The sequence below is a fragment of the Callospermophilus lateralis genome, chromosome 13 (genome assembly GCF_048772815.1).
Source record: "Callospermophilus lateralis isolate mCalLat2 chromosome 13, mCalLat2.hap1, whole genome shotgun sequence".
NCBI classification, from domain to species: Eukaryota; Metazoa; Chordata; class Mammalia; order Rodentia; family Sciuridae; genus Callospermophilus; species Callospermophilus lateralis.
In genome coordinates, this window is record NC_135317.1 from 28,903,996 (window position 1) to 28,925,735 (window position 21,740).

Genomic DNA, 21,740 nt, shown 5'->3' on the forward strand with positions numbered 1-21,740 from the left:
GAGTCTCATGAACAACAAAGACTAGTAGAATACAGGAAAGGGATTGGGCGAGGGAGTAAGGGAGAGAAAGGAGAAATACTGGGGAGTGATATTGACAAAATTATATTGTTACATGTGGCTTGAACAAATATGTAACAACAAATTCCACCAGTATGTATAATTATACCAATAAAAAATGTGAAAAAACTAAAAATATGTATATTAACAAAAAAAATTCAAAGGGGGGGAAAAAGAAAATAATTCCATTCATAACAGCATCAAAAATAATAATACAGGGCTGGGGATCGGTAGTAGAACACTTGCTTAGCATGTGAAAGTTCCTGGGTCTGATCCCCAGTACCTCAAAATAATAATAATGATCATCATAATAATGCAATTCCTATTACAATTCCAGCAAGATATCTTACAGACATGGACAGCTTAAAATTTACATGGAAAACCAAAAGAACGAGGTTAGCTAACACAATCTTGACACAGAGATCAATGGAAGAGACATGAATACCACAAAAGTATGTTCAACAAATCTTTTTTTTTAAATATTTTTAGATATTGATGAACCCCTATTTTATTCATTTATTTACATGTAGTGCTGAGAATTGAACCCATGCCTCACACATGCTAGGCAAGCGCTCTACCACTGAGCCACAACCCCAGCCCCCTCAAATTACTTTTGACAAAGGTATGAAAACAGTTCAAGGGAGGAAGGTGGGCTGCACAATTGGATATTCATAGGCACCAAACAATCCTATATCTAAACCACACACCTGATATGATAATTAACTTAAAATGGATCATGGACTTTAACATAGAATATCAAACACTAAAATTTTAGGAGAAAATAGCAAAAAATCTTTGGGACCTAGGGCTAGGCAAAGAGTTTCTTAGACATGATACCAATAGCATAATTCATGAAAAAGAATTTGTTTCCCTGCGCCTTCAGGCAGCCAGACAGTTGGCAAGTGAGGTTCAGATGTCTGGGGGGACAGCAGTGGGCTGTGGTTGGAGTCCTGCCTGATCCAGGTGTGCAATATGCACAGTCATAGTCAGCCTGGGCCTCTTGGGTTGTGTCTCCTAAGCCTCCTGCATGAACAATGCAAAACACCAACCAGCAAACAAACAGAAGTCAAATTGAAAGGAAAGGAAAACCCAGGTCAGCCAGAATAGAGAAGTATCAGCTTACAGTCAACCCCTTTCTCATGCAGTTTCTGTCCCTGTAGGAGACATTCTCTTCATTCCTCAAGCCCCAGGATCAAGAGTCCCAAAAAGTTGGGCAAGGCCTGGGCCACTAAAGTGGCATGGTTTTATAGTAATTTGTCATGTCTCTCTCGACCCCCAACGGCAACACACACCTCCTTTTCCTTTCTCAGGGCACATAATCTCTTTAACTCCCTGGCAAGATCTTTGTATGCCCACCTGCAGACTCAGAAGTCTCTAGAAATCAGGTCTATCTGGCAATGGTCATTTTCACTGGCAGCCTGTAAAAACATTAGGCATGATGCCAGGTTATGCAAACTACAGGAATAGAAGTGAGACACTTCAGCAAGCGCTTCTTCTCAATGAATGATACCATTGGGAACTTTCCACACATGCCAGAAACCCTTCCCTTCATCTTCCTACATATATCTATCTTCAAGGTCTATTACATCTACTTGGAGATTATATCTTGAATTTGTCTTCTGTCCACTGTCATTTGCCATGGTCCCTTGTCCAAAATCTTACCATAGGCTCCTCACTGGTCTCTCCAATTTCATTCTTACCTTACAGCCTCCTCTCCACTGGCAAGCTAAAGAAATTCCTTATAATCAAGTCAGATCTAAAATCAGCTGCTATAATGATACAGCCACATCAGTATTTATAGCAGTGCAATTCACAACAGCCAAGTTAAGGAACCAGCCCAGATGCATGTCAACAGATGAATGGATAAAGAAAACGTGGCATATAAACACAATAGAACGGAGTTTTACTTAGCCATAATGAAAAATGAAATTATGGCATCTGCTGGTAAATGGATGGAACTGGAGAACATCATGCTAAGTGAAATAAACCAGACTCAGAAAGTTATGAGTTGAATGTTTTCTCTCATATCCAGAAGCTAGAGCAAATATGGGTGGGTGGAGGGGGTGGCACCAGTGGAGTAGAAGATAGTGATTGAAGCAGAGGGAGGAGGGAAACAAAAAGAGAAGAATGGTGGAAGGAAGTGGACCAAACTATCCTATGTACATATATGAAAATACTTGTGAATTTCACCTTTATATATATATATGACTAATTATATAAATTAGTCATATATATATATATATGAATGATGTGACTAATTTAAAAAAAAATGTAAATAAATAGAAGGAAGACCAGTAGAGGAAAGATAATAGCAGGAGGGAAAGGGGAAGTACTGGAGACTGAATTGGAACAAATATTACTCCATGTTTGTATGACTATGTTGTCAGTATGAACTCCAATATTATGTATAACTATAATGTAATAATTTTAAAAAATCAGGTCAAATAAATCCTACCATTTTTCAAAGAAAATCCAAATTTCTTTCTCTGGCTTACAAAGCCCTATCCGACATAGGCCTTGCCTCTCAGACCTCTTCTCCCACTCTTCCACCCTTCTGCATGGCTGTTCAGATGGCTTGTTCGTTTCTCTCTGATCTTTTTACCTGGAGTATGCATCCTCATCCAAGGGCTGACTCCTTGCTGTTCAGGTCTGGGCTTTGCTCTCTCTTCAAGTGGAGACTCCTATACAGACCCAATTAGACAATCACTGAGCTGTCATTTTGGGCCCAATGACAGAACCCAGGAGCTCCATGGTTAAAATAGCCCTTCAGAAGCACCCTGACTTGGGCCAAGGACAGCTAGGTCACTTGTGTGCATTGATCACTGTTTGCATGAAACCTTTCCAGGCAATCTCTGGCTGAGTTGGCAGCTGAGACCACCCCCCGGGGCTGGCAGCCAAAAGCCACAGGCCAAACACATTTCTAGCAGCTCCAGGAACAAGTCCTCAGCAAAAGTGGGCTGGGCAGTACAGGAGAGGATCCAGCAACCATCACTTACCTCTGCTTGAGAGTCTTCTTCCTCACTGCTCATATGTTGCTTCCTTCTAGAACGTAAAACTCATAGAAGCTGGTCTTTTTGTTTTGCATCTCACTGTAACTTTAGCTTAGTGTGTAGTTAAGTATTGAGTGAATGCTTTTTTTTTTTTTTTTTTGGTACTGGAAATTGAACTCAGGGGCACTTGATCACTGAGTCACATCCCCAGCCCCAGCCCTATTTTGTATTATATTTAGAGATAGGGTCTGAGTTGCTTAGCACCCTGCTTTTTGCTGAGGCTGGCTTTGAACTCGTGATCCTCCTGCCTCAGCCTCCAGAGCTGCTGAGATTGCAGGCATGCAGCACCTCACCCAGATGGAATGAATGCTTTGTATCCAATTCTCACAAACTCCTGTAACATTAGGAATTTATTCTCATGGTACAAATAAGTTAAAAGTCTTAGGTTAAAAACCTTACCCAGGAAGTGGTAGAACCAAAATTTAAATGCAGCTTTACCTAACTTCAGACCCAGCATCCCTGGGAAAGAGGGTAGTTAGGTGGTTGGTCCTCTGTTGAAGGTTGAATGTGTACATTCCAGAAGTGGCTTTGAACCAGATTACAAGTTACTAAGGATGTGAACCATTCTTCACAATTCCTCTAGGTCTTGATTTTTAATACACATGCCCTGGTAACATAAAAATTGGAGTTAACATGGGTTATTGATTTAAGAATTTCTGCATACCCTTAGGCTAGGTGCACAAGTGGGTGGTCGAAACTGATTAAGGAACAATTCTGCTTATTTCAAAACTGCTTCCTGTTTTACTCTCTTCTCATTCTTTGCCAATTCCTTCTCAAGGAAGCTTGGCAAAAATACTGAGTCTCAAGATAACTCTCAAGTATTTTCCTGGTCCACTCTGTAGGCTGAAAGAAAAATCTGTTAGCCTCTGGGGTTTCAAGGACCCCCATCTCTTCCAAAGGGCATCTTGGATTTTTATTGATCCTGACCCCCACTCATAGTGTGAAGAATCCCTGAGATGATTTGACCCAACAGCCTGTACTTGGCAGGGTAGCCTGGAGTATTCAGAAGCTACCGTGATAAAAAACTGGGAATGCCACTTTTTTTTCTTCGTATTCAAATAAGCCACCAGCCCTGTGTTACTGGGAGAGAAGAGGCACACAGGAAAAGAAAATTTAATGAATAAAAATAAGTTTTATGCCTGAATTTAAGTGTGCAAGGATCTCTGAGGGAGATGAGAACATTATTTTTCTACTTGGCAAGAAACCAGAACTTGGCTCAGCAGTTTCACCTGAAGGGTAGCATTCCCACTGCTGTTCAGACGCATTTTTCTATGGGTAATATAGTTGTTGTAATTGTTTGTGTGATTTTCGGCTGCCAGGTCTTAACTTGATATTGACTCTGCACACTTGAAGGGTTATGAGACCTTCAAGGACACAGCTTTCTGGGCTCATTTGCACAAAATACTTAATGAGGCACATAGACACAGAGGTAGTAATACTGTGCACAGTTAACCTTTCTGGAGCACTTACTATATAACAGTCATTGTGCTAAGATTCTCATGTCCATTATCCCATTAATTCCTCGTTCAATCCCATTAAGTTATCCCCACTTTACAGATGAGGAAACTGAGGAGCGGTCCATAACTACTTAAGGTCATGAAGGTGGGAGGTGCTGGAGCTGGTGTGGGCCTACGGCCAGCCTGGACCCTCCACCATTCCTCTAAATGTAAAAGTTATTTTATGTATTTCTTGCCTCTGGTCTTCTATGTATGTAAACAATGTTCCAGACCTGAGTGATCCCTAATGACAAAGGTCAACGAGAGCCACCTGTTCATCTCATAGGTTATAAAGCCAATAGTTTACAATATTAAAATGCTGCTCTGTCCATAGGTCCAGACAAGGCGATTTACTGATAGCAGTGACTAGAGCAGGTTCTAAGTTGCTATACTGCCATCCAGAGTCAATGTGAACTGGAGAAGACAAACCAATGTATCTGCTTCTACTTTCCAAATCCCTGAGCTCAACAGGCAAGCCAGACTAGACAAGGGAGAACTCGTCAGCAAATTGAGTCAGGCAGCTTTTGGGTCAAATGCAGTAATTCTGTTCCAAAAAAGGAAGGGGCAAGTGCTTTAGAATGTGGCCAAGCCCACTCCTTGGGATATAGCAGATTCCTTAAAAATCTCTTGTCCAGAAGGGAAAGCATTTCTTAAGCACTGAACAAGGAGGCCCCTATTCCTAACCTTATACACCTATATGTGGATTGTGCTCATCTCTTGTAAAACAACAGCTGAGTTAAATTCATGTCTACCCCCAGGGTGAGCCAGTAGGCAGAGGGGCACCTTTGAGGATACTCAAGAGGGTCCTTCAATAAAACCAGGAAGAGGGCAGGATGGCCAGTTTTCTTAGAAGAGGTGGTGATTTAATTAAAATTTGAAAGGCAGGTAGCATGAGCCAAGGTAGCAAAGCATAGTTATTTTTCCCAGGAAATACCACACATAAAAAGGAATACTAGTAACAGCATCGACCACTAAAACAGTCCTTTCTACACGCCAACCATTGGAATGAGCACTTTATAGATAATATTACTTCATTTCACAAAATCGCTGATTTGATTCCCAGCTAGAATGTTAGTTGCATGAGAGCAGAAACTTTTGTGACTTCACCATTCCCAATACTTACAATAGTGCCTAGTATAGAGTATAGGGTCAATGAATCTTTGTCTTCCACATTCTCCAAGTATTCATCTGAAGGTTTAAGTCCAAGAATCTGACATCAAACTGACTAAACAACCTAAAAAAGCTTTTCAGTATCATATAGGAAGCCAAAGAGTAAAAGTACTTGTATAAGGAGGATCACAAGGCATGCAACCTCAGCAATGACAAGGTGCTAAGCCACTCAGTGAGACCCTGTCTCTGAATAAATACAAAATAGGGCTAGGGATGTGGCTCAGTGGTCAAGCACCCGAGTTCAAACCCTGGTACCAAAAAAAAAAAAAAAAAAAAAAAAAAAAGTACTTGCATACATGCAATGGAATTTGATGCTTTTTCACAGAAACTGTATTAGGACAACTTCCAAGGAAACAAACATTTGAATAATTACACAACAATTTTCAGTTACTCCTCCCAGAAAGAAGCATGTCTACTGAGATTGCAAATAACTGAATTTCTTTGAACTTCCAAAGATTAAAAAAAAATTTGTTTTAAATTAAGAATGCCATAACTGATTTCCTATATAGCATGCTTTTAAATTTTTATTTTTACAATGATTTCATATCTATTTTACTTCTATTCAAACTAAACCTAAACACTGGTCTGAGCATTAATCTAAATGCTGGGACCAAAAATGCAAGGGAAAAAGAAGTTGTATATATAAAGTATTTCAAGTTCTTTAAAAATCAAATTTTAGAAATTAAACTTTTATATGGGAAACTTCACATCTAAAATTTTGAAATAACCTACTATAGGAAAATCCCTCCTTTTCAATAGTTGGGATGACTCCTGGCATCAGATCACTGAGGCAAACTGGGCTAGCAGATCCTTGGATATTTAGACTTGGTTGCAAAACCCAAGTCAGTCTCTGCGCCTGATATAAATCCCAGGAGATGTTGATGACCAGTTTATAGTATGTTATGGAGCAAATTGTGTCACCTGTCACCCTGACTCTTACATTCATGTTGAAGTTCTAACACCAAGTAACTCAGATTAAAATTGGTGTCCTTGTAAGAAGTGGAATAACTGGGTGTGGTGGTATATGCCTATAATCTCAGCAGCTTGGGAGGCTGAGGCCGGAGGATCTCGAGTTCAAAGCTAGTATTAGGAATAGTGAAGTCACAAAAGTTTCTGCTCTCATGCAACAGACCCTGTCTGTAAATAAAATACAAAATAGGGTTGGGGAATGTGGCTCAGTGGTCAAGTGCCCCTGAGTTCAATACCTGGTACCAAAAAAATAAATTTTAAATAAATAAATAAATAAAAGTTACCAGAGATGCTGTGCAGAAAGAAAAGGCTATAGCAGAACAGTGAGAAGACCACTCTCTGCAAGTTAAGGAGGCCAGCCTCGGGAGAAACCAACCCAGTTGACACCTCAATCTTGTATATCCAACCTTTGAACCCAAAAAACCAAATTTCTGTTGTTTAAACCACTCAGTCTGTGGTGGTATTTTGTTATAGTAGCTAGAGCTGACTAGTACAGGAGGAAGAAAAAGTGGAAGAAAAAGTGGAGTAGCAGAGAAAAAAATTTTTTTCTGACTTCATTTAGTACTAAAGCCCAGTGATAATTCCTGTGCTTGGTTTCATACTTTAAGATTCTGATAACATCCTTTGCATTTAAAAATTCAAATTTAGTCTCTTTCATTTGCAAATAAATAACACAATGAAACTCTGCATGGCTCAGTTTACCCCTGAATATATAAAAAACTTTAAAACCATTTTATCTGGGTATAATGGTGCACGCCTATAATCTAACTACTTGGGAGGCTGAGGCAGTAGGATCACAAGTTTGAGGTCAGGCTGGGCAATTTTAATGAGTCCTTGTCTCGGAATTAAAAAAGCATGGGATGTACTCAGTGATGGAGCACTTGTTTAGCATGTTCAAACCCCAGTACTGTAAGAAAAAAAAAAAAAAAAGACCACTCCCCCCCCAAAAAAAAACAATTTAGAAGGGGACCAAAAATATATTCAAGTTCTGCCTTTGTAATATCTATCTGTAGTTTTTCATTATACTATGAAGATTAACTATGTAGTCAGTTAGGAAACCTGAGACCTACCTCTCTACACTATTTCTTTCCTACAGTAGAGTTATTTCTGCTTATCATAAAAATTCTGAATCCTTAATTCCTAATCATCTTATACTGAAGGGTGTTAAGTCATTGTATCTCTCGGGATGATTCCTCATCTACAAAATGAACCTTTCTCCCAGTACTAATCTTCTATTTATTCTAGGACCAATACTCAACTAGTCTATTGGGCTACTTGGGTTTTGGCTCCAAGAAGCCTATGTCCTCTTTCATGTTATTTGTGCCTTGCTTTGCCCAGTTTTCTCAACCTTTTTTGGTTTTCTTGCCACTGTACACCTCCTCAACCTTCCTTCTGGTTGGCTGCTTGGTTTTATTTTTTTTTTCTTTTTCTTTCTTTTTTTTTTTTTTAATTTTAATATTTTATTTCTTAGTTTTCGGCAGACACAACATCTTTGCTTGTATGTGGTGCTGAGGATCGAACCCGGGCCGCGCGCATGCCAGACGGGCGCGCTACCGCTTGAGCCACATCCCCAGCCCCGGCTGCTTGGTTTTAAATAGGTCAAGTTTGTAGAAGCTCTAAGTGAAGTCAGAGCACAAATGTGCCCACCCAAAAGGCTCTCCTATGAAAGCAGAGACTTACCTTGAGCTACAACCTTAGGCTGCCCTGAGAGCTTCTTCAGCCCAATCCTCAAGGAGGGATTACAGAATTAAAGGAAGGAGGAAGTGTGGCAAATTTGTGAACACCTGCTCACCTTTGGTGGATCATAGGGGGAAAAAGTTATGATAAATTTATGAAAGTCACAGCATTTTCCAAAATCAGGAGGTTCTCCTTTTAGTTTTTAAAACATCTATAAACTTCTTGGTGGCTGGCATAAACTCTATCTTAACATATGGATAATCTTTTAACATCAGTAACCTATCTTTATTATAGTGATCTAATGAATATTATTGCAACATTGCTAAGAATCTTATTTGGTATACATTCTTCATGGTTCTCAAGACATCATAGATGAAGTGATGTTATTTTCTTTAGATAAAAGGTGAATGAATGAAGATGAATTACCACCACATAGCTGATTATCATTATGATTTCTACCTTGATCATCATTATATATTATAAAGAGTGAATTTGGAGTGATCTCTGGCTCTCTGCAAAAAATTTAAATCTAGAAAATATGATACAAAGTTGATAAAAAAAAAACTTGTAAGTCATTTTTCACAACAAAAGAATAGAAAGTAGCACTATAGAGATCAGTGATGAATGTGGTGATAAGAGGATAAGCTTCCCTCCTTAAGGAAAGTTCAGAAGTTTTTTAAAAAGTTAAAAGCCTATTATAATTCCTTTCAAATTATGACTATCGGTTAGATTTTATAAGTTTTAGCAATAGTGATCATAGTAATTTGGTATGGACTACATAAGTCAACCTTAGAATTAACACTGGGAAACAGAAAGCAGAGATTCTTGCAGTTCCTTGACTGGCCTGCCTTGTGGTGCTCTCCCCATCTCTGCTGCCCATGCTTGGTAAACCATCAATGCTGCCTGCCTCAGGCTAAACATGCAGTGCCAGCATTTTCCATATTAATCAGTACTAACCCTACTTTAAAAATATTAATTCTACTAGATTGCACAGGTGACTTTTTTTGGTGGTGCTGGGGATTGAACCCAGGGCCTTGTGCATGTTAGGAAGGCACTCTATCAACTGAGCTATATCCCCAGCCCCCACGGGTGACTTTATGTATCGTATACAACCAAAGGTAAACTAACTGAGGCACCTGAGAAGGTCAGGACATAGGGAATCCTGAGGGAGAAAGAAATACTAGCAGTGAAATGCTCAAGAAAGTATCTTTGAGAATGTTTTATAAACCCAGAGAGCATGACTGTCCAGGCTTCCAAAATCCAAACCAAATAAAATAAACCACACCAAATCTAAATTACAACACTTTATTGCAGCATCGGCAAAGGTCAGATTTCTGAAGCTGGTGAAGATTGGGCAGCATTTCCATGTGAAATGTTACAACTTTACAAGTTTTGTTTCTTAAATCTACATGCAGAAACTGAAACGTGGTAAAAGAAAAATGCAAAATAGCTAGAAAAAAAGATGTAATCAAGTTGTAGCATACAGATGTGCTCTTTAACTAAATTTACTATGCCTATTGGAAAGCAAACGAAAGACAACTATCCTAATAAATTAACAGATTGTCAGAAACAGACTAAGAACCCTCTTTTCTATTTAGTGGGGGGAAAACAAAACAACAAAACAAAACGAAAACAAAAGCAAAATAAAAGCTCTACTTGTTTCCATATTTTGTTTAGAGACAGAGGCTGTAAACCCATGAAGGTCAACAAAATATTCTGATCTATTTCTTGTTGTCCTTCGCTCATTTTCTGTGACATGCTGACTGGCACGTTTTGTTTTCAATGATACTTACAATGGGCTCAACTATATCCCTGTTCTTAGGCTGGTATCAGACTTGTCTAAGCCATCTGAATAATGCTCTTTGTACTAATGTCTTCACATTTTTCTTTCACTCTAATAGGCAATTTTATATCACTGGCTCTGATGGATAAAACAGATTTTTCTCCCTCATCCCTTGTTCCTTTTGAAACAATTTCCTAAACAAAGGCCTTCCTGGTGGATTATCTGGTATTTGGATAACTTTCATCATTTTGTTGTCCTGCATGTAAGTTTTTACTAGAAGATTTTACTGCTTGCTCTACACTTTTCTACTGTAGTCCTGGAGCCCCCAAATGTATCTTCTTCCAACATGGGATGTTCAACTCAGACACTGTAACTCAAATCAAGTTCAAAACTCAAGTTCATTTCCCCCATACCATTATCATCGCAACCATTTCTTCTCCGGCTCAGTCATCTCATTGCTGCTCTTCCTGGTGTAACTGCTCAGTAGTCAAGTGAACCATCTCATTTCTTGACTGCCATTCTCAAGAGAAGATTAACCCTCACGTGATTTCCATTACAAAAGGCCTTTTCCGCCTTGTCTGGAAGCGTGGGCTTGTTCCGGTGTTGGCAGAGGCTGCTGTTTCTGCCTCATGGCCCCAGCCTGTCCCAGGTTTAGATTCGCAACTCTCTAGACCGACATGCTGAGATGTGTCCACTGCTCTCATTCAATTGCTGGAGGACTCCACTATCCACAACATCAGATACAGGACCTAATGAAATGACACGTGCTGCTGGATCAACGTCTCCTAAAGGTACAAACAGGGTGATGTTAGAGACCTTACTGCTTCAGGGCAAAGTTGGGGCAAGAAAGTGTTTCTCAAATACTACCAACTATCACCTGGTGATTTCTCTAAGTCTTTTTGTTTCGTTTTTTAATTTTTAAAAATTTTTAGTGGATGATGGACCTTTATTTATTTATATGTGGTGCTGAAAATCAAACCCAGCACCTCACACGTTAGGCAAGTGCTCTACAACTGTGCCAAAACCCCAGCCCCATCTAAGTTAAGTCTTTTTTAAGAGCAAAACAGGAACAATTTTGACAATAATTGCAAGAGGTGGCTCCTGTATCTTCTCTGTGACTAACTGCTAAAGTGTCAAGAATTCAGTTTGTGTTATGGTTGAATTGTATATCCTCAAAATTCATTTGCTTAACTTGAACCCCCCCATATCTCAAATGTGACTTTATTTGGAAACAGCTGTTGGAGATGTAATTAGTTAAGATGAGGCAATAGTGGAGTAGGATGGTCTCTGGTCCAATACAATGATTATATCCTTATGCACAGGCTGGGGATGTACCTCAGCTGCAAGAGCACTTGCCTAATATGTGAAAGGCCCTGTGTTCAATTACCAGTACTGGAAAAAAAAAAAAAAGAAAAGAAAAGAAAAGAAAAAAAAACACAAACACATGAAGAATGTCATGTGAAGATCATGTGAATGTCTCAGAAATCAGAGCGATGCACCTATAAGCCAATGGATACCAAAGATTGCCAGCAAACCCCAAGAGCCACACAGGAGGCCTGGAACAGCCTTCCTTATAGCCTCAGACCTTTGTCTCATATTTCCTGCCATCAAAACTTTAAGAAAACAAACTTCTGAAGTTTAAAGTCATTCAGTCAATGGCACTTTCCTAGAGACTCAAAGTTTGTTTTACACAGAACAAGTTATATGAGCAAGACAATTTCAAGGAATAAAATGCAAATATAGGAAAGCATATCCTCAGTTTTCTGTCCCCATAACTCTTCCAGAAGTGAAATAAATATGAAAAAATATCAATGATATAATCATGTCCCCAATGAAAGAACAAAAAGATGGAAGAGTTTCTCCTGAAGTCAAGACAAAGCAGCTGTCTAACACAAAATACTTTAAATAAACAGTGAATGAAAGGAAAAAATGTTGAAAATCTTTGCTAAGTAAGATATGCTTCTATCACTAGTTATAGTGTAAGGTGTCTGTCACCTGACTGGCTTTGTAGGAAAATACTCACTCTGAATGATTAAAATACTAAGAGCTTAAAAAGCACTTACAATATATACTTTGTATTATATGTTATTCTAGGAGGTATTCTATACCAAAACTATCACTTATTTAACATACAATAAGGGCATACATATCTTTTTAAAAATAGCAAGCTAGATGCAGTAGCATGTGCTTACAGTGTCAGGCACTTGGTAAATTGGAGGTAGGAACATCTCAAGCTTAAGAGACCAACTTGAGCAATATACCAAGACCCCATCTCAAAATCAAAATAAAACATAACAAAAATAACACACACACACACACACACACACACACACACACACAAAATCCACCAAAACTGTGTATAAATCCTTCCTATTCTAATTGTGGTTTGTACACCAGCAGCTCTGATATCACCTGGGAGCTGAACAGAAATGAACCGGAACCTTCCTTTTTATTCTAGATGATTTATATGTATTTTAAAAGTTTGAGAAGTGACAGAATAATCCATATGACCTTGTAGCATCTAAACCATATAAGCAGCAATTCTTGCCAAAGATGCAAAGTTTCAGATTGTCAACCCTACTGGAGAAGAAAAGAATCTTGTTCTGCACTACAGAAAAACTGAAGAACAATTTCATCTTATTCAACACAACCACCATCTTATTCACTAAAAATAAATACCTGTAATTTGTTAAAAGGCTGAAGTTTTATTTTACATTCCTCTGATAAGATCCTCTGGTTAGAAAACATAAAAATCATTCTATAATATTAGGAGCCTATCAAAATCCATAGGTAAAAAAATTTCAACTACTTGAATAACTAGTTTTCAAATTAATTTTCCTTTTACTAACACATAACATTACCAACATTAATTGATTTTTTTAAAAAAATCACCAGCCACATTAATAATCAATTTGAAACCAGTTCCTCACATTTACTCACAGACTCAAGGTCCCCCCGTCCCCCTTCACATAGGTACTCCCCTCCAGCATACTCTACTTAAGCTACTGATGATGCCAGTGCTCCATACACACTTCCACTAAAGCTAAGTCTGGCCCAAAGTAAGCAGAAGAAAATAAAGACCCAATCACCATTCCATCCCATCAGTTTGTTCTTAAAATGACTATATTTCTTCACTTAAAATAAGTTTAAAAATGGCAGAGAACATGTGGTACTCTAAAACGCTCAAAAACTCATGTTTATGCATTTGACCATTTTACAATGCTTAACCATACCTATGTTTTAGAAACACTGCCTATGAAAATAGCACTCATTATCCTTTACAGAGTGCCATTCAAAAGGATGATGGACAGGTTAGGATTTGTTTTTTTTAAGTTACAATTTTAAGACAAAATTTAAAACAGGTTGAGAGGTTAGCTCAAGGGTTGGAACTCAGAAAAAATGGAAAACAAGAACTTGGGAGCAGAACTGAAAGAAGAAAGTTTATTAAATGACTAAATGTAAATTGCAGTCCATGCCCCCCACCCTGAGTCTTTAATCTCATGGAGAATGGAGACAAACTAGCAGGTAAATAAATAGGACACAGTCTGTGGAAATATAGTGAATTAAGACAACATATCCTCACTGATCTATGTCAGTCTTGAGAATACCAAGGTGGGTCTTAAGGGGGAACAGGAGTTATCCAGGAAGAAAAGCAGGAGACTGCTCCAGAGAAAGACAAAAATAGGACAGTAAGAACAATAGGTAGTTAAAAGACCAGCTGGTTAGGAGTAGGGAAAGGAACTGCGAGAGATGAAGCAAATAATTTAAGTATATGCATGCATGTCATACCTTGCTAACCAAGCTGAAGAGTTTGAAGTTTATTCTACGAGCCATAAGGAGTCATTGATGAATTTTAAGCAGAAGGGCTCATATAGTCAGATGGCAGATTTGCATCTTAGAAAGGACACTGAGAATGAATTGGATGTGGCTGAAACGGACTAAGAAGTAGATGAGGTAGCTGCAGTTATCTACACTTATCTTAGCCCAAAGGCCAAGAAGCGATTGCAGCAGTAATCCAAATGTGAGGTGACAGTGGTTTGATCTAGAGTCTTGGTAGTGGGGCAGAATAAAATAGGCACCTTTGAGAACCTTTTAGTATTAGAATGCAGAGGGTTATTACCCAGATCAGGGAATTGAGGGGGAAGGAGAACTACAAAATGAAACCCCCTTTCCTAGTATGGACAATAGTAGTGCTTTTGTTTACTAAGCTAGAACAGGGCAGGAACAAGGCACACACTGAGGTTTCTGTTTCAGAGATGCACACCCAGACAGGCAGAAACTCAAGTGTGAGGTCTGGGCTGGAGATCTGCACAGTAATGAAGTCATAGAAAGGATGACCCCTTACAGACAGTAGAAGGATAGGAAAAAAAGCCAAGGAATCTGGACATCTATAGGTAGGGCGTGTGCATAAAGGAGCTGAAAGTCAGGTAGGAATCAGAGGGGTCAGAGAAAAGGGGGAAAATCAGAAGCTAGAAGTCATAGAAGCAAATGAAAGAGTATATGGAGGAAAACAGAAGGGCCCACAATGCAAAGTGCTACAAAGATATTGCTCAAGGAATGGTTAGGGACCCCAGAGAAGGCCGTTTCACTGAAAAGGTAGGGTAAGTCACACAATGATTGGGAGGCAAGGAAAAGAGCAAATGTGGCTGGTTCTTCCAAAGGGAAATTGGAGGAAGAGGAAAGGAAAATAGAAAGTTAAAGAATTTGGAGAAATGACTGAATAATGTTGGTAGCAAACTAAGTAGGGCATACCACATATACATCTATTATACTAATTACGTTTACACATCTGTTTCTTCATATTTATCTTTGTTCCCTACTGCCTGAAAAATGCTTTGAATAAATAGCACAAATGACATATTTGAATAAATAGAATAAATAGAAATAAGCAGAATAAATGAGTAGGACAGAATTAGCTTTCAAGTACAGGTAGTACTCTGTTTTCTCAATGAACTCTAACCTTGAGGATTTTCTTCTCCTTTAAATTTTTTTAATAATGAAGGGCTGGACCTGGTAGGTACCAGATGAATATATGCTACTGCAGATACCCATTATGTCATCAAACTTCATACTTACAAATTCTATAAGATTCTGATATTCCCACATTTAAAAATTAGAAAAAGATACTAATATCTGAATAGAAAAGGAATTAGGTATAAATAAAGACAATGTGCTATTCAGAGATGTTACACTGCAATATGGAAAAGTGAAGTTGATAAAAATATCAAGATAAGATATTCTAATATTTTTAGTTTCTGATGATAAGAGGCAACATATATTATCAAAACTACTATAGCATATATTTAAAGCTACTTTTTTTTGGCGCAGGGGGTGGGGGGGGGGTGGGTGGGTACTGGGATTAAACCCAGGGCCTCACACATGCTAGGTAAATGCTTTTACTACTAAGCTATATACTCAAGGCCTAAAGCTATTTTTAAGATGTGGTGTTTATTATTATTATTTTTTTAATGCCAGGGTCTGAACCCAGGGGTACTTAACCACTGAGCCACATCCCTATCCCTTTTTTGTATTTTGTTTAGAGACAGGGTCTTGCTGAGTTGCTTAGGATCTTGCTAAATTGCTGGGGCTGGCTTTGAATTCCCAATCCTCCTGTCTTAGCCTCTCGGCTGAGTCACTGGGATTACAGGTGTGCACCACCATACCTAGCTAAAGCTACTTTCAAAAAAAACTGCAAAAGCAAGAAACTAACATTTGTCAATGTCCATTAAGCTAATAGTTTGTACATTTAGCAGCAACAAAACAGGTTTCAACAAAGAACTTTTCTATTTTGCTAATAATTAGGCTTTTGTCTGTAAGTATAATCCAGAATTATTTAATTTATTCATATGGATATTACAAAAAGGGAAGGGAAAGGGAGGGGAAAGGGAAGGGGAAGGGGAAGGGGAGGGAGCGAGCAAGCTAAGGGAGAAGCTGTTTTTACCTCCCACCAGTCTTAAAGATTAGATCTGCATTAGGTGCTCCCTTTGGATGCTGGTAACGAGGCCGCCGCTCACGATTGGTGTTTGCTGGAGCTGGGCGCTGAGCAAGAGACTGCAACATTTCTATGATTAGGATCAAAAAAGAAAATGCTGTTAACTCTTATAAATGTACACTATCTGTGAAGCAAATAAAATGTTAGGGAGATCAAGTTTATCAGTCCTTATTATCAGGTAAATGACTATAGAAAAGTGACCATTATACAGACTATCATGATTGTAAGGTACTAAAAGAACCATCAAGAGATGAGATTCTTTCAGTATCCAATGTTTCCTTATTGTAAATTTGGTCATTACATTAAGTGCCTTAAGAGACAATTAAAAAGCCTAAGAGGCAGTATACAATGACAGCTAATAATATAGTGTTTGGAGAGAGTCTACATTGGTTAAAAAATTATCCTCTCACTTGCAAACACAGATACCAGTAGGTAATCTATCTGAATTATGGAGTTAGAAAAATAAGATGAAAATTATATTATTAATTTACAAATAAGTCAGAGGAAAATGGAGACAGAATGAGATAAAACTATATTTCAAGCACTCAAGAAGCATAAAAATTTCCTATTTCTTTTATGAATGATTTCATACCTTGATAATCTTCTTGTTCTTGCCGCTCATTGATATCTAGTGTGAGCTTTTTCATTCTCATCCTTTCTTCTTGTTCTGCCTGTTGCTGGTTCCAATGATTTGCAGCAAGTTGGGATGACATGGGCACATTAAGTATTTTAAACTGAGAGAGAAAAAACAAAAACAAAAACCAAAGATCAGAAATACCCCGAGGAAACCAGAAGAAAAAACAGACTTCAAATAAAATAGCAAGTTGAAAATAAGTTTTTCTTTCACTGTACATCAACAGTTTTATAAGAACACCTAAAAAGAAATAGTAGTATTACTCTAGTAGACAAAATCCATCAGATTTGGATGAGAAGTAAAAGTCTACCAGTTTAATCTCCATGAAAAGCAGAAGTTCTTTAGTGTATCCTATTTGGAAACATACCTCTAACAACAAGGAATGATTTTTCATTCTGTAGAACCCATCATGTAGGGCTGTCAGAAAGACTTCTACAGGAAACTGGAATCCACCTCCTATCATTTCTACCCACCTCACGAACTACATGAAATCTAGTCCATCTTCAACATTACTAGGACTTCATATTTCTGAAGACAGCTGTGATGTTTGAAAGGAGAAAGAGTTAAGTGAGAACTGTTAAGTTAAACAGTTCTGTTAAAAGGAGAGAGTGAGCCCTTGTCTAGAAATGCCTTTGTTTTTTAGTGGGATGTTCCTGGCATAGGACTGCATATGGCAAACAAACCTAGATTTAAAAAAAAAAAAAATCCATTAATTTATGGGTCTTGACTCCCTAGAAAATGTTAAGTAAGCTATGCTAACATCTAAGCACAAAATGGAGGTGTTTCATAACCTAAATTCTCTGTTGTGCATGTCTTAATGAAGAGAACTCATCCTGACCATATCTGTGCAAAGTCAGGGTTCAGAGGAAGCTGTGTGCAGGATCCCAGACCTCTCTGCTTGATCTGTGCCTCCTGAATGCTGGCATCTTTAAAATCATGTAAAGCTTAACATTGTGTAAGTTCTGACTCAATTGAGATTGACTTGCAAGTTTGATTTTTTTGTATTACTTCATATGTTCCCTCTTGGCATTCTTTTTTCCAATGCTCTTCAGTTAGTCAATGTTCCCCTCCCCTTAAAATGTAATACCCAGAATATAAACATACTAAGCCACATACATCCACTAAGGTAAAAAATATATATATATCTACAAACCCAACTAACTGCATTTTATATTTATATCAGCAGACAAAAATCTCACCTATCAAAATAAAAATATTAAGGCGCCCACTAAACCTCACTGGTTCTCCCCAATGTGCTTAGCTTTAGAGAATTTTCTCTAAGGAGTCTAGTACTAACTTTTTTCAAGAATCACTTTCTTTTTTAAAGAGCTCAAAGCCATTAAAAAGGAAAAAGCCAACAAACAAAAAAAGTGTGTTTTAGAAGTGTGTTTCAGTAGTAGAGCACATGTCTGGTATGTGTGAGGCTGTGGGGAAGATCCCCAGCATGGCAAAAACTCAAAACCAAATCCAAAATACCTTTGTGAAGTATGTCTGATGTAATTTGATGAATTTCTCTGTAGGTAGACGCTGAAGAAAATCTCTCCTCACTTGAGACAATGAGGATATCAATCACCTCTAACTTTTGTAACCCATCTCTTTCTCTACCCCACTAGCTAGCAGCTGCTGACCTGCTTTCTTTTACTACTGATTTCTCTGCTTTTTTAAAAATTTTAGATAAGTGGAATCATCCAACACACACTCTTTAGCACTACATTATACAAACAGACCTACTATTGATTCACCTGTTGGTTAACATTTGGGTTGTTTCTAGTTTTGGGTTAACATGCTAGGAATGGAATAGCTGGAAATACCTGTTTCAGTGTTTTAGTTTTTAAGGAACTGTCCAACTGAGTTAAGTTCCTTCACATCCCTACTGAAACATGGCACAATCAGTCTTCCTAACTTTAGTTATGCTAGTAAGCACATACTGGTATATCAATTGGCATTTTTAAATTTCCTAGTGACTAAAACCATCTGTTTAAAACCTCATCCTAGAATCATACATCAAGTTTGTTGGACTAGATTTCAGAAAGCAGTTTTTACTTGTTTTTGAAAAAGGCCAAAAATCTTAATGACAACTGCTCTACAATTACATATATAAGTTCTTTCAGTCCTCAAAGATATAATTAGTTTCTATCTGAAGACTGGGACTCTTTAAAGTAGATTATTCCTTCTGACATTATTTAATTTTACCCAATCTTACTATGCCCTTTCAAAGAGAAATCTTCCTTCTTGATATGAGGGGGAAAATACCACTCCACAGCACTGGATTTTTACTCTTTATTCTTTTTAAAAAGCACTTCCTAATCCCCATGAGCCACATGTTTTTAAAAACTGCCAACTGCGGCTATTCCTAAATTCTAGTGTATATGGCCTGATGATAGCCAATTTTTCCTTCTTACATAATTACTAATTCTATGATAACTTTCTTCTGCCCCTTCCCCAGTTTTCTTTTTCTTTTTGTCTTTTTTTTTAATATTTATTTTTTATTTGTAGTTGGACACAGTACCTTTATTTTTACATGGTGCTGAGGATCAAACCCAGGGCCTCACACATGCTAGGTGAGAGCTCTACTACTGAGCCACAACCCCAGCCCCTTCCCCAGTTTTCTTTGATTTCCACATTACAATCACTTCTTTCATGAAATACATACTTGTCAGGTATATTGCTGCAAGGAAATAAAGAACACAAATTTTTGAAGTCATACAAATTGGCCTCATAGTCCTATCACATATTAGTATGACCTAGCAATCACCCAAGAATTCTCTGAAAGGGGGCTGGGGTTGTGGCTCAGTGGTAGAAAGTTCGCCTAGGACGTGCAAAGCGCTGAGTTCAATCATCAGCACGTTAAAAAATAAATAAATAAAGCTCTTGTCCAACTACACAGAACACACACACACACACACACACACACACATACACAAAGAATTCTCTGAGAACTATACATACATTGGAGGAAAGATAGCCTCTTCAACAAATGGTGCTAGGAAAATTGGAAATCAATATGAAGCAGAATGAAATTTAACCCCTATCTATCACCCTACACAAAACTCAACTCAAAGTAGATCAAAGACTTAGGCACTAGAATAGAGACCCTGCACCTAATAGAAGAAGAAGGTCCAACTCTCCATTGTGTCAGCTTAGGAACTAACTCCCAATAAGACTCCTAAAGTGCAAAAGTAAAATTAAGAATCAATAAATGGGATGACAACAAACTAAAAATGTTCTTCACAGCAATAATCAAGAATGTGAAAAGAGAGCTTACAGACGGGGGAAAACCTTTGCTACCTGTACCTCAGAGTATTAATCTCCAGGATATAAAAAAAAACTAAAACAACTTGACACCAAAAAAATAAAAACAAATAACCCAATCAATAAATGGGCAAAGGAACTGAATAGACACTTCACAGAAGAAGAAATAAAAATGGTCAACAAATACATGAAAAAATGTTCAACATCTCAAGTAATTAGAGAAATGCAGATTAAAACTACACTGAGATTCCATTTCACTCGAGTCAGTCAGAATGGCAATTATCAAGAATATAAGTTAAAAAAAATGAATATAAGTAAACAATAAATGTTGGTGAGGATGTGGGGGGAAAGGTACACTGATATATTGCTGATGGGCATGAAAACTGGTACAACCACGATGAAAAGCAGTACAGAGATTCTTCAGAAAACTTGGAATGGAACCACTATTTGATCCAGTTATCCCCTCCTCGGTATACACCCAAAGGACTTAAAATCAGCATACTGAGTGACGCAGCCATATTTTAAGTTTAGAGCAGCTCAATTCACAATAGCTAAATTATGGAACTAATCTAGGTGCTCTTCAACAGATGAATGAATAAAGAAAATGTGGCATATATGCACACTGGAATATTACTCAGCTATAAAAAGAATGCCACTATGGCATTTGATCGTAAATAGATGGAGCTAGAGACTATCACTAAGTGAAATAAGCCAATCCCAAAAAACCAAAGGTCAAATGTTTTCTATGAGGATGCTAACACACAACCAGGTTGAGGGAGGGAAGAACAGAAATTCAGTGGATTAGACAAAGTGAAATGAAGGAAAGGGAGCGGGGATAGATACAGGGAAGACAACAGAATGAACTTTACTATGTTCATATCTGAATACATGACCAATGAAACTCCATATCCCATAAGAATGGGATCCTAATTAGAGAAGTTATACTACATATATGTATAATATGTGAAAATACACTCTATTAATGTATATCTAAAAAGAACAATTAAAATAATTCTCTGAGACACTTTTCTCATCTATAAAAAGAAGACACCAATACTACTGACCTTTTAAGGTTGTTCAGAGAATTAAATGAGATAACATTTGTAAAGTGCACAATATAGCAATATCACAAAAATATCACATAGTAATAAAGAACTTAAATAACTTTTAAAAGTTCAGAATAAATCTCACTGCTTCCTTTACTTTCTGGGGAAAAAAAATGACTCTTCGCAAAATAAGTCACCAACTTTTAAAACATCACCTTCTTAGAAGAATGATTTACAACCAATAATCAGAAAATTAAAATCTTTTAATTATTTCTGGTATACCTGACCTTATGCTTAGTTTGTAATCTACATCAGGAGTATATTTACATAATACACAACTTGTTCTGTTTATGTCCACAAAACAAAAACTAAAACATAATTAAAATAGTTACCATTCTATAAAATATACTTTTAATTTATTTTTCAAAATTCAGGAAGATACACAAAAAATAAATAGATGAAAAAGTTCAGCTTGAAATCAAGTTCCTGTCAAACTCTTTATATATGTCTCTAACATGTGAAGCAAAACTTCATTTATTCTTCCTAAACAGTAATATTACTACTGTGAGACAATCACAGTAATTTGTGAAATTTTTTATTTTTAGTACTACTCA

The 21,740-nt window shown here is 37.6% G+C and overlaps 1 protein-coding gene across 3 annotated transcripts in view; it reads right to left on the bottom strand.

Annotated features, from left to right (window-relative positions):
* Window positions 1-9,710: 9,710 nt before the first annotated feature.
* The window catches only part of Upf2 (UPF2 regulator of nonsense mediated mRNA decay), a 111,228-nt gene continuing 99,198 nt past the window's right edge, over window positions 9,711-21,740 (bottom strand). For 2 of the 3 annotated variants that reach the window (XM_076831783.1, XM_076831784.1), the window contains exons 20-22: window positions 16,787-16,928; window positions 16,144-16,264; window positions 9,711-10,987 (exon numbers count right to left, since the gene is read on the bottom strand). In XM_076831783.1, the coding sequence (XP_076687898.1) occupies window positions 10,978-10,987; window positions 16,144-16,264; window positions 16,787-16,928 (273 nt within the window). In that variant the 3' untranslated portion in view covers window positions 9,711-10,977. Of the gene's footprint in view, window positions 10,988-16,139; window positions 16,265-16,786; window positions 16,929-21,740 lie in introns of those variants that run through there. The other variant, XM_076831786.1, reaches the window with a different exon arrangement.